Source organism: Cotesia glomerata, linkage group LG2 (assembly GCF_020080835.1).
Source record: "Cotesia glomerata isolate CgM1 linkage group LG2, MPM_Cglom_v2.3, whole genome shotgun sequence".
Lineage (NCBI taxonomy): Eukaryota > Metazoa > Arthropoda > Insecta > Hymenoptera > Braconidae > Cotesia > Cotesia glomerata.
This window is the reverse complement of record NC_058159.1, coordinates 22,304,266-22,317,808: the sequence shown is the minus strand read 5'-3', so window position 1 is coordinate 22,317,808 and position 13,543 is coordinate 22,304,266. Positions and strand designations below refer to the sequence as shown.

Sequence of the window (13,543 nt, the reverse complement as noted above, 5' to 3'; positions counted from 1 at the left end):
AAAAAAGAAACTGACCTCATTGAGAGTTGCCGATAAAACATCAACCCCAGGACTCGGTTGTGGATAAGGCGGAGGTGGTGTACCCGGGGGTGTGATATGGATAGGATCATCTAAATCAATCCCGCTTAGACGTCCATGCCCGAGATGGTGTCTGGATGGTGATAGATCGTTCATCGATTCCGATGCTATCAACAGTCTACTGGCCTCAGACGGTGAGATCATAGTCGTACTCAATTGCTCCGGTGAGGATTTAGTACGTTGATGTTTGTTAAGTGAATTCGGTGACCCCAAATGCGCGTCTTGCGAAAACTATCAATTAATAATTTTAAAAATTATTCACACCAATATTATAAAAAAAAAAAAAAAGACAGAAATTAATTATTTACAACAATTAACCATTAGTTAGTTGATTATACATTTTTTGGTAATAAAATTTTATAACAAACTTTTAGACATGTTGTTAGTGCCAAATTTAATCCAGGAATTGAATAATACGTCCTTTAAACTCCTTTAAGTTATGCAAATGTGCGTATTGATTAATGAATAAACAAATATAATTAATGAATTAATGAGGAAGATAATTGGAGCATTCTCACTCAATACAACTAAACATAACTATGACAACAGAATGATAAAAAAAAAATTGACAGCATTAACACGTGTGATGAGTCGATGACACTACTTACAGAGTTAGGTATACCATGACTGGTGGTTGGGGGCGTTAAATGAGTCAGCAGTTGTCTCTCCAGCTCCAACTGTACGTTGTGCGTGTTTGAGGTGGGTGGAGGTGGTCGTGGAGGCAACGGAGGTGGGGACAAACTCTGCATGGACAAGGATTTACGTGAGGGCAGGGGTGGTGGTGTGTCACCAATAACAACAACACCACTACCACCACCGCTGCTGCTACCAGAACTGGAATAATGACCAGAGGGAGACGAGGCGTTTGTTACCAATGAGCAAAGCTGTAAGACAATAACAGCAGGTTAGCTAGTAAACATATATGTGTTAGCGCAAGCACTATTATCTCCGGTCTCCAACGAATGGGTAAGCTTTTTTTAAACTTAGATAAAATTTTTAATTAAAACCAAGGTTAAATATCCAATACCAGAACAATTTCATAGATATTTTTTTCTATTTAATTTAATTATAAATGCAATTCAATCCAACGGAACATTTTATTTAAAGCTTATCTAATATATCTAAAAAATATGCTGGTATTGGGTCTTTTACCTTATTTTATTTAACATGTTAAAATTATGATAACGATCAACTAATTATTACGATAAACATTCTTACTAATCGCTAGTTAACATCTATACTATAAATTTTAAACACTTAACTAAAAATAGCGGTTATTTAAACTAAACATTCAATAAAATACTTATCGATACCATTAAGTTGTCCTTGTTTTTAGTTATTATTAAATTTATTGTAATGTTATTATAGTACCTGATCATTGGTTGTTATTGCTGCCAGTTGATCCTGGAGAGTGCGAACTCGTCTTTCAGCTCCAGCCAACTCAGTCTGTAATGTTGCGACGCTCGATACGTTCCCGGATCCAATACCCATTTTAGCAAGTTCACTTCGTAATTTATCAACATAACTCTGCTCTTTTTCTAACATCAGCTGAAATGTATGAACACGTTGTGTCTCCAACTGACGTTTTTTCTCGTGCTAAAATATGTTTTTTTCTTTTTAAATGTCTATTTATATTATTTTAATGCCATAATTTAATATTTATCTATCAGTGTGCGTAGGAATAAAAATAAACCAGAAACCCATGTTTAAATGATAAAATGAAAAAAAGAAAAATAAAAAAAAAATATTGATGAATAAATGAATAAGTTAATAAAAAAAGTAACTAAATAAAATAAGTAAAGTAATAGTGATCTTACTTTTTTATTAAATGCAGTGGAGATGAAATCAGTAAATGACGGTGCTCTAACCAGTAAAAACGGAAAAGTAAGCTTAGGAATAACAGATAAAGCAGAATAATCAATAACATGATTAGCAGCAGAAGCGAGGGTGTAAATAAGAGCATGTCGTACTTTATTGTTAATAATATTATTATGAGTATGATTACTACTACAGCCCAAATTACTGTGACTTACGTCGACAGGTTGGGGTCCAGTTATACGTGCAGTGCAAGGAGCACCACCGGCTGGTGCTGTTGATGCCCGATGCAAAGAAGTAGCGGATTGTGAAGGTGATACCATTGTTGATGCTGCCGACAAACTCGTCGGCCTTTGCTGTTGTTGATGCTGCTGTTGCTGATTGCCCACAGTTGTTCCCACTTGCTGCTGCAACGCGGCCAATGTTGTACCCAGTGGTTTTTGCTGCACTGTCAAAACCACCTGCGTCGATGCTGCAAATACAAGTTCAAGGCTTTTAGTTTTTTATGAGTCATAAGATATTTTGCACGCGGTTCGCACTCTGACGTTTAGAATTGTTTAACATATGTTTTCATAGTTTACGATTAGATACTTTTTATTTTATATTGTAATACACTTTTTAAATAATTATTATCTTTTTAAAGTAGTTTGAAGTTACTTTAATGGGTTCTTGGAATGTAATAAGCTTTTGATAATTTTTATTGGTCTTGGTTATTATTGTTATAATTATTTGAACGTAATCTACGAAAATAAACTTCAAGGAGACTTTTATTAATATGTACAATAGCTGACATTTGGGAATATATTTTATAGAGGATTATTTAAAATTTATTTTTTTATGACAGTAAACTTGATCATTTTTTACTTTTTCAAAGGCAATTCTAACGAAATATAATTAGTTTTATTAAACAATAGATAAAATGAATTAAGAAGCATCTGAATAATTTTCTGTAACCCATTTTATGTAATTAAATTATCAGATAAAATGTAAAATGTAATAATTAAGATTAAGGTAGGTCATTAAATGTTATTCAAGGATAAAAAATGAGTAATGACTCGAGATGTATATTATAATTTTATTGATTTTATTATTTAGTTATGATTAAAAATTTTAATTTACCGGCATAAATTTCAAGGGGACCTTCTAAGTGCCATTTATGAGATACGGTATAAGATGTTGGTTCTTTCATATTATTAAACCGATAATTTTAATTATTTAAAGTAATTGAATATATATATATTCATTCGTATAAAAAAAAATATTTATTTGCTGGTTAAAAATTCTTAAACACCGATAGACTGCAGTAAAAATATAAATAAATGAATAAATAATAATATAAAACACGTCTCTTAAAGTCAACGGAATGGACGAAACTGCGTCAGAGTCTGTGATGCGTCAAAATAAAATGAGGAAATCTCAACAAACCAGGCATCTTGACTTTCAGGTGTTATATTAATATAAATGACGAGATACACGACTAAAAACTGTGCGTGGATTTTAATTTATTAGATATAAAATGGATCTTGTTTTAAAATATTCATGTTCAACAATTACTAAAAATTTTGTTAAAATCTAAAAATTAACTTGACATTGAGACTATTTAATTATTAATTAAATAATTTAACTAGTATCAGCAATGATGAAATAAAACACCATTATAATTGAAATATGAATATTTAAATATGACACATCAAATTATATGATTAATAGACATTGTTCGCGATAATTTGTTTATTTTTTTAAACTAAACAACTTGATTATCTCCAACAAATTGTTAAATATTTTTGAGAGCAAAATAATTATCATCGTACTAATACTGATAACAAGCATTCAAGTTGAAAAATAATGCTACTGATTAATTAACCTACCTGGCTATTGAATATTAATTGTAGCTGGCAATGCAGAGAGTCGATTTAAAGAAACTAATCGTATGAAATGTAAATTTAAAAAATTTAATGACGAGTATTCGTGGCAATAACGTAATACATGGACGGAAATATGTGTCAGGCGTCACTGACTGGGTATACACAATAAATGTTTATAAACTAAATTTATTATTGCTATTGAAATTGATAATAAAATTGCAAATTTAAGTTAGTAACTTCTTAACGCCTTGAACATTAATTCATAATTTTATTTTAATGTTGTTATTTTAAATTCCAACGAATTACATATCAGAATATCATTATAAATAATTATATTTATTTTTTATTTAATAAATCATATTGATATACATTTTTTATTGTTTTGTCATCAACCATGATTTAAATATATTTTAAAGTGTAGTGATGAAATGTAATAAAAATAACAAAAAAAAAATAAATAATGAAAATAAAGGAAAAAAACGATAATTGTATAAAGTAATCAAGAAAATCGCGTAAAGAATGAATTAAATTCGAGTCACCGCTATAAACACACGTGCTTACATCATTAATGCCGCGGGCCATTGTGTTATTGGTGCATACGCAACTCGCACACATGGTCTAGGACAAGTATACAGACAATTTGCCACAATCGATACAATATTGTAAATAAAATGAAAGCAACGACCTTGGATTTAATAAATATACAATTAAATATACATATAAATATAGCTTGTATTAACTGAGCATGACAAAGAATCTTCATTTTTATTAAATCAACTTTTTATTATCTTTTTGATTGATGTTACTTGATTTCCTCGTAAACTTAATATGAGATTTTTTTATTAACTTACATTTTATTAGCTGCACAACTTCTGTATGCGTCGACTGCATAACATTGACGCCATTTACCTAAAAATAATGACATTAAAATTGTTATTATAACTATAAACTTTTAGCATAAATACACATTTGTATAATTTTTATAAAATTATCTTACTTTTATGATTTTATCTCCCTGTTTTAGTCCAGCTCTTTCGGCAGCACCACCTATAAATTTGAATATCACATTATCATAATTGGTTTATAATTTTCTTCAGTAATTATAATCTATCAAACCTAAATGATTATTAAATTTATGTTAAGGTTTAAAACTGTCTGAATGAACTAATTTTACCATTTATATTTTTTTTAATTATCTAATGATATTGAATAGTTATTTATCACTTTATTGAATAATTTATTGTCACGATATAAGATAATTAGAATACTAAAATTGTCAAGATTGAAATTGAATTCAATGAAATTTTAAATAAATTTAATTAAAACTACATTTAATAAAATCAATACAAGAAACTTCTTGATACCTACTGCAGTTAGGTTGTACAGATTAAGTGGGCTAGATGTTTTGAATGTTAACATTAGTTTTAGAAAACAATAACAAATCTTAATAGAAAATAAAAATACATCTGTTGATAACAAATATTTGATTAAAAAAAAAAAAAAAAAATAGAAGCTGCGTGGCAGTCCGAAAACTTATCAGTAAATCATAAAATGTTTTTTAAAAATACACTTTTATCAATTGACGTAATTAAAAAATCCGATATACTAAATTTTAAATTATTTTTTAATTGCAGAAATTTGATACTTAAAATATATCAATTTTTTTTTTTTTAATTTGGTATTGAATGAAGTTTAAATAATACAATAAAAAAGTTAAAAAAAATGACAGCGTATTTTGTTAAATCTAATCCATGATTACTTAATAAATAAATTTTATTTTAAAGCTATTGTCATTCAATTTTGATAGTAACAAATCATTTTATTATATTTATTAAAATGATAACGAATATTACATTATTATTAAAAATTAATAGTATTTTTATCATTTTATAATAAATAAAATTAAAAAACTATTTTTTTTAATCACATCTCCCCTAAATACAGCACTTGAATAAATGTAAGCTCTTAATAAAAATAAAAGGAAAATTACCTTCTTTGACGGATTGTACATAAACAGGATTATCACCAGACACCTTCATCCCGTAGCCCGCGTCGTCCTTGTATACGACGAGTGTAGCAACGGGTGGTGGTTCCTGTCCACCTCCGCCTCCACCGGCCCCAACAACACGACGTACCGCAGTCGTTCCATTCATCCCTTCGTTGTCCGCCACACCTTGACTCCAGGTTTCACCTTCTCCTCTCCAGCCCAATCCAATCTTCCCCGACCAATCTTCCTACAAATCACCAGCATTAATTACATGTACACACACACCCCAGCATGTAACATACAAATAAAACGCTGAACACCGCAATTACAATACCTACAGCGTTTAACTGATAAAAGATAACATTCAAATCATTGTTATCAGTTAAAACATTATGATACAATCAATTAGTTTATGTCTAATCTTTTAATCTCTACAACCGCTTGGGCTACATCAATTGAATTATCAAATGTATGATAATAATGATAATAAAAATAGGTAAACTACCAGTAAAACCAGCAATGTACACCAGCATTGTATGCGCATTTAAAATTAATACAAAAATTTTTCGAAAACGACAGTATTAAAAGCATGTTTGGATGATTTATCTAATCTGTAGACACGCCTTTAATAGTAGGTACTGTAGTTATTATTTATTTTACATTAAGTGAGTGAGTGAGTTTAAGTTGGTAAGTGAATTTATAGTGAATACAGTGAGTCGAGTGTATAAAGAATACACGTCTAAAGGCGTCAATGAACATACTCATGATGCTAATAATGCTTATACTGGTGCTCTTTGCTCTACTATCGGCAGGTGGCTCATCCGGAAGTTTTTAATAACCTTGATCTTCTGCAAACATCCTAAACCCATTTCAATAATATTATTATCATTATTATAATTATCAGATGGACAATAAACAATACCCAATACTTTTTTACCTATATTACTCCCTTATAATACAAAAAGTAGCAGGCTTTTAAAAATTTTTCAATAATGTTTAAAAAGAATTTTTGTAATTTTTATAGGCATGTCTTCATGCAAATTGATTTTGCAGTATTTTTGTTTTTTTATTAACAGAAATTCTCAGTCTGCTATTTTTAATACTAAAACTTGGTTTTTTATATTCATTGTACCAAGGCGTAGTATAAGTGTCATGGTGAAAATATTGTTTTGTCAATTGACACAGTAGTCAGGCATTTATTTATTCACTCAATCATCCAGTTTCTTAGTAATTTATTTAATAAATTTTGTTGACACATTTTCCAACTTTTCGTTGATAATTTGCTATCAATCGACTATAAAATACAAATATTACGATCGAAAATAATAAATACACAATCAAGTACACAATGATGATGTCTGTAAAGGAATGTTTCTTACCTTGATGACAGATCGTTACTTTAAATAGTTCCGTTATCATGATAATTGATATTTATTATTATTATTATTATCATACATAAATTGAAACTTATTTTCTCAAGACAATTGCACAATTTATCGACGTATATAATTGTCTTGTGCTTAAAAAAAAATAAATTTTATAAAATTTTTAATGAAAATAGTTATGGTACTGAAAACTGGCAAGTATCTAAAATAGTTTTTTTTAATAATGTAAAATAATAAAAAAAAAAAAATGCAAGCGAAAATGTTCTTAAATTTTAATATGAATTTTGTTTAATCATTTTCGAGGATAATAAAATTTTTTTTTTAATATAAAACTGTTGGATGACTGCTATTTTCAGTAACATAAATAACTTATAAATTCTTACCTCTCATTTAAACGACTGGTAATGTACTCCAGGTAAATAAAATAAGTAGATGCAAATTCAAGTGTTAATAAATAAAATGATAATGAACACTAGTAGTTTGTTACTATAAAATAAGTTATTGTTTATTGTACACTAGATTTATCGACGTTATTAAAAATAGGAAGACTATTGTCATAATATGTGAACACAGATTAACATTACTACTGACACAAATAATAATTGTTTCGTTGATTATACTTTCACGGCACATTGCGATGACGCGCTATCATAATAATTCATGTTATCAAAAGAATAATAAATATATAAATATTTAAAATGGGCCAAAAAGAAGAAAAGACTAAGATTAACAATAATAATAATGATAATAGTAATAAAAAGTATAATAAAATATAAAACTGGTCTCCTTAATTGTTTTAATAAATGGTGTAATGTTGTATTAATTGACACTTGGATAATTAATAACTCGGTTTAATTATACCAAGATATATTTTACCGAGGCACTTATTTATTTACTTTAAACATTTAAATTTATAAAAGTTATTTCGTTGAATCTCTTTGTCTACGTTTTATTATTTAAGTAACCTTTGTTTTGATATTATTATTTTTTATAAAATCCACGTAAAAATAATGAACAAAAATATAAAAAAGTCCACCAACAAGTTACAGCCATCTTGTTTAAAACTGAGTAACGCTAAGATAATGTATAAGAAAGTATTACAATCCTGCAATGCATGATGGGAAATGTGTCAAGATGTCGCGCCGCCACAAGTGTGTCTGGCGCACTAACTCGCCTCTAAAGTATTTTCACGCTAGCTCTCGTAATAAAAATTAATTTTATCACCTAATATAATCAATAAGTTTGTAATTAATAATTAGAAAATTTTATTAATTTGTAATTTCGTTTAATTTATTTATTCAGTAAAACCCGTACTTATTAAATGCGATTTATTATCCATTTTCAAAAAGATTAATTAATCGATTAATTTAACGCATGAAATTTTTGCGTACTTTTCAATTAAATAAAACGGGTTCGATTCCTAAAGAAAATTTTTTTTTTTTAATTTGAATTATTTTTACTTTATTATTATTATATCAATAAATTTATAGTAATTATGATTTGGATCAATATCATTAGTAAAAATAATTTAGAGTCCGTCTAATATTCGTCGAATATATACATTGTATATTTCAATTTAATCGATTCATTTTTTTAATCAATCGAAATTTATAATGGTATCACTGCTAGTTAGTACATGCGAAAAATTTAAATTATTTATACTAAATTATTTCTTTACACATTCATAGGCTAATAAAAGATGTAGCCTTCCTCAGTTGTAAAATTTATCTCAATCCACCTAATAGTTTAACTCATTTGCAAGCTTATCTCGTCCTCCATCTAAGGAATAAATCATTGAAATATTGACAATCAAATTTTAAAATACAATTTTTATATCGCCAATATACAATAAAAGTAGTTTATAAATTATAGTTAAAACTTTATAAACCAAATTGAAATAAAACGAATTGATTGTTTGAAATAAATATTTAATTAAATGCATCCAAATATTTAAGTGCAGGTACAAAAATTTGTAGCTTAAATGATAAATTTATAGATAATTACATTAATTATATTAATAATAACAACTATAAAGTTACACTGACAAGAATTAGAGCTACTCATGAAAGGATAAAAAAAGTCATAGGGTAAACTGATATCTAAATTAGGGCCTCCAGCGAAAAAATAATTATCTGGCATTGATACGTCGTGAAATTTAACAAAACTGTTTATTTCATGGTCGATTTTGTCCGTGCAATTAACTATAGGACATTTTGATAAACTGACATTACGTTCATTGAGAGTTATTGCTACTCCAACTATTTTATGGTACGTAGTATCGTCATCGGGTTTCGGTAATAATGAATACAGGATATCAATGTTTATAGACGTCGTTAAATTCCAACAGGATATTTTGTCATTAATCTTTTGGCCAGTGGCTCGCGCGGGTAGCTTGTTCAATAATATTTGATTCCAGTTTGTAACGTTATTGTTCGTGATATTACTTGTTTTTGATATAAATAATTTATAACCTTCAATAGACGTTATATTTATTAATGTTTGTTGAAAGTATGCCGCTATTATTTTTTTATTTATTTCGTTGCAAGTATCGACAGTAAAATTATTTGTTTCTAATGAAATAAGGCACTTTGATTTTAAATCTTCATTAAATTTAACAGTATATCTATTTTCTTCAGAACAATAATTGTTTTTGCTTCCTCCCAAAGGCACTGTTAATTGGTAATCCGTTTTGTTAATGAAAATAAATTCCGTGACAATATTTTTCGATGTGGATTTCATTAGAGTACCAATTATTATCGGCTTATTGGTAATATAACCGGGATTCCCACTTACATAAATTACTTCATCGTTTGAAAATCCGGTCCACTCATACTTCACCTCAAAATGTTGGTGATAGCTCGTTGAAAAATTACCAAGAAGAATATTTAGCTGAATTTTTTGTACACCCATCGTACCGTTGTGTGTTATCGTATAAAGAATTTGCTTAACAATATTATAGCAGGTACCATTTTCACATGAAGATTTTGGTTGTAATGTTGTATTACACATAGACCACGCTTTCAGACAATAAATTGTTTCAATTGGTATACAAACATTTTTTGGGCAACTCTGAAAATAAAATAAGTGTTGACAATTTTTTAATATAAAAAAAAAAAGATAAGATCTTCTACTTAGTGATTAAAATTAAATTTTAATGCAAGACTATTGAAAATAATCATTTTAATAAAAGTATATTGATTACCTGATTTGATGATAAAGTATAAAGAGATGAATTTAAAAATATTGGCGAAGATATAATTGTAAAGTTATTATAAGTTTCAATAAAAAGATCAGTATTATTTATATTTAATTTTGTTTGGAGACAGTGGAAATTGAATTCTCTTAAATACGTCAAACTCTTTCGAAACAAACAGTGACTTGTAAATCCACTGATAGGTAATTCTGCAATTAGAACAAACGTCATTAAAAATGAATAGTTTAATCCAAAATGGTTTCATTTCAAATTGTCTGATACAAGAACAGATAATACCTAAAGGATGGAAATATATTGATTTAACTGTCCATAAAATGTCACCATCTTGATATGGATTCCTCGTGTTTATTTGTGAAGGGGCATACGGTTCTTGAGACCACGTAAATTGAGATTGAAGTTTAATTTTTAATATTTCATCAAACTCTGCTCTATTTGTAACTTTCTAAAATTTTATATCGATTAATATCTTAATCATTTAAAATAACTCAAGTGTCATTTTCTGATTAATTATAAATAGAAAAACTTACAATTGAGCTGCTCTTACTGTAAATCGGTGGTAAATTATCGTATGATATACAAAATAAATTATCAGCGATACGTTCTAAGATAAAGTCAGTATTATTTTTACGTATAAATTCTTTGGTGTAACAGTAACGACTGTCATATTTATTTCTTTTATGGTCAGAACAGTGAGAAAATACACTCAAATGAAAATCTGTGCAATCATTATCACAACAACAATTAACATCACACCTTAACATCTGAAAAATATAAATTGATGAAATATAATTAAGACAAAGATCATAATTTATATCAAATAAAAATTTTCACCTGAAAATCACACGTGCAAGGATCAGTAATTCGTTTAACAATTGGTACTGATTGTCTATTGATATTCGCAGTTATTGAATAATTAGATAATTTATTTACAGAATAAGATCTCGTTGTAATTGGATAAAATGACGTAAATATGTTAGAAATATTGACTTTTTTAGTAGTATGAACGTCAGTGGGATTCAAATCCTTTTCAGTATTTATCATCTCAGTGACATAATTCATATTTTCACTCGTGCTGGATTCACTTATTAATTCATAATTTTCCGACGAACTTTGACACTCCGTTTCATTCATACAAGTTGTCAAAGTACTGTAACTATCTGTCGTCAAGCAATGGACATAAACTATTAAATTTAACAGAATTGAGACTAAAATACACTCAGATTGCAAGCTTGACGTTGACATTATAAAATAATTTATTAGTACCTATTGCTACTAAATAATGTGTGATTGAGGTGGGAATAACCACGATTAGTTCTTAATGTACTGTAAGTTTATATCGATCATTAAATGATAAATTTGTCGCGAATAATTAATGCAATAAATTTACGCATAGTTGTTTTCAAGATGATTTATATTATTTTTATCAATGACAACCGAATTTATTAAAATTCCGGGTTATTATTTGAAAGTTTATGTCAACATCACCCTCTGTTTCAGTTAATAACTCAAATCGGTCAGTACTGTTCGCTAGGAGACTCGGTGTTTTTAATTGTAATGTCATACCCAAAAACTTATCTCTCAATCTGTCTTGCCAGTTACCTAAAATTGTTTAACTATCAATGATTATTATTATATTTAAATTAATTTACAAAAATGAAATAAAAAAAGTTACCAATTGGTTTCCAAGTATGACATTTAATTTGATGAAATCCAGGAATCATCGGCACCGAACATGTACCGTAGGCAGTGAATAATATTCTACCGTAATTATCACGTGAAAAAATTTGCAGTAACAATTTTGGTGAACCTTGCAGCGTGTGCGTTGTATAGTGCAAGTCGATCGGATGATCCCAGGCTAATTTTTTACGATAAAAATCACGGCACTCTTGAGTTTGTCCTTCACTATTTCCATTTAATAATTTCCAGCCACTTCCTGGTAAAAAAAAAGAAAAAAAATTTTTTTTCAATAATTTTCATAAGTCTTAATATTAATAATATTAATTACTTACCGGTATGAAAACTCCATTTACAAAATAAAATAGACTTTTTAAAATTTTCCGCTGATTCTATTCGTCCGAATATGTGAAGCTCCGCCATAGTAATGTAACATTTTATTATATTAATAATAACTATCGATTTAAATAATGATGATGACTAAAGATTGATTGATTGAATAAAAAAATTTTTTAAGACGCCCTGTGACCGTTTGTTTGGTAACAACGAGACTAGTAACCGAAATGACAGGTGATGGATGACAGTTCAATGCCCAGTGGTTTGTTGTGTTTATAATTTGGTCAGTATCTTTGAGAACTTACAGATGGCGCTAGCTGGATAAAAAGCCGCTTATTTTCCTGTGAATAGGTACGGAAGGGAACTATTTTTTTTAGATAAACTGGATAGATTTTTCAATTTTTGTTTTTACTACAGTAATTTTATTTATTAACAAATTTCCATGAACATTTATGAGTGTAAAATTAGTAGACAAAATAATTTTAATGATACTGAAATCATTTTGCACGCCTCACCACGCGCGAGCTACTGAAAGTGCTTTATACTCTCGACATGCCGCTATGTGACGATTTTACAATATAAAATTGTTAATATGTCTCAATTTAGACATTAAATCAATAAAAAAAAGAAAGATGATTTGAAAACTAGATATATTAAATTATAAAGTCACGTATTTTTTAGTAGATTTTATAAAAATCTAACTATTGCAGCCGTCCTCGTGGCACGACTTTTAAAAAATTTAGCCATTTTCTGACTTAGTTTGTCGAGCTGAGTCAGAAAATATATATAGTTAAAAAGTTTATTTATATATATATATATTTATTTATACGATATAACGCGGCTTGTCAGCACGATAGCGTTTTCAATTTATGACCGATTCTTCTCAAACTCAGCATGCTTTATCTATCGATCAAGACCAAGGTTAAGTTCGAAGATGAGCTTAATCGGGCGAGTAATTTGGAAATGACAGGATTTTGAAATTTTGAAAATCGTAAAAATTGATGTTTTTACTACTTCAACTTAGTATAATTACTGAACTAGACAAGATATTGAAATTCGGTAAAATGCATCGTAAAGCTCTTTTAATAAGCTTCAATTTTCACTACTTAGAAAGGGTAGTAGCCTCAATATTACTCCTTTTAGAGTTCGTTTAATGAAACTGTTTTACTGTTGCAGCCGTTTTAGAATT

General features: G+C 28.4%; 3 protein-coding genes across 3 annotated transcripts in view; all 3 read right to left on the bottom strand.

The window, feature by feature from the left end:
- Window positions 1–8,215, bottom strand: part of LOC123259072 — a 14,074-nt gene extending 5,859 nt beyond the window's left edge. Inside the window, exons 1-9 of the mRNA XM_044719338.1 lie at window positions 7,514–8,215; window positions 5,749–5,992; window positions 4,756–4,805; window positions 4,610–4,667; window positions 2,112–2,365; window positions 1,896–1,967; window positions 1,450–1,674; window positions 687–962; window positions 12–309 (exon numbers count right to left, since the gene is read on the bottom strand). Coding sequence (XP_044575273.1) covers window positions 12–309; window positions 687–962; window positions 1,450–1,674; window positions 1,896–1,967; window positions 2,112–2,365; window positions 4,610–4,667; window positions 4,756–4,805; window positions 5,749–5,911 — 1,396 coding nt within the window. The 5' untranslated portion in view covers window positions 5,912–5,992; window positions 7,514–8,215. The remainder of the gene's footprint in view (window positions 1–11; window positions 310–686; window positions 963–1,449; window positions 1,675–1,895; window positions 1,968–2,111; window positions 2,366–4,609; window positions 4,668–4,755; window positions 4,806–5,748; window positions 5,993–7,513) is intronic.
- An 826-nt stretch (window positions 8,216–9,041) lies between these two features.
- Window positions 9,042–11,600, bottom strand: LOC123275514 (tectonic-1). Its single transcript, XM_044743676.1, has 5 exons — window positions 11,176–11,600; window positions 10,872–11,105; window positions 10,621–10,786; window positions 10,333–10,532; window positions 9,042–10,199 (listed from the first exon to the last, which is right to left on the bottom strand). Exons 1-5 carry the CDS (start codon window positions 11,584–11,586, stop codon window positions 9,108–9,110), a joined length of 2,103 nt encoding a protein of 700 aa, XP_044599611.1. The 5' UTR covers window positions 11,587–11,600; the 3' UTR covers window positions 9,042–9,107.
- A 160-nt stretch (window positions 11,601–11,760) lies between these two features.
- On the bottom strand, window positions 11,761–12,755 carry LOC123275519 (B9 domain-containing protein 2). Its single transcript, XM_044743682.1, has 3 exons — window positions 12,354–12,755; window positions 12,017–12,277; window positions 11,761–11,943 (listed from the first exon to the last, which is right to left on the bottom strand). Exons 1-3 carry the CDS (start codon window positions 12,439–12,441, stop codon window positions 11,768–11,770), a joined length of 525 nt encoding a protein of 174 aa, XP_044599617.1. The 5' UTR covers window positions 12,442–12,755; the 3' UTR covers window positions 11,761–11,767.
- Between the last annotated feature and the right edge of the window lie 788 nt (window positions 12,756–13,543).

Bases quoted from the DNA above. Each gene is read 5' to 3' on its own strand.
- LOC123275514 (XM_044743676.1), bottom strand. From the start codon at position 11,586: ATGTCAACGTCAAGCTTGCAATCTGAGTGTATTTTAGTCTCAATTCTG. The intron at 11,106-11,175 runs GTGAAAATTTTT...TATATTTTTCAG, and splicing joins CTTGCACGTGTGATTTTCAG to ATGTTAAGGTGTGATGTTAA. The intron at 10,200-10,332 runs GTAATCAATATA...TTTTATTTTCAG, and splicing joins ATACTTTATCATCAAATCAG to AGTTGCCCAAAAAATGTTTG.
- LOC123275519 (XM_044743682.1), bottom strand. From the start codon at position 12,441: ATGGCGGAGCTTCACATATTCGGACGAATAGAATCAGCGGAAAATTTT. The intron at 12,278-12,353 runs GTAAGTAATTAA...TTTTTTTACCAG, and splicing joins TAAATGGAGTTTTCATACCG to GAAGTGGCTGGAAATTATTA. The intron at 11,944-12,016 runs GTAACTTTTTTT...AAACAATTTTAG, and splicing joins TCATACTTGGAAACCAATTG to GTAACTGGCAAGACAGATTG.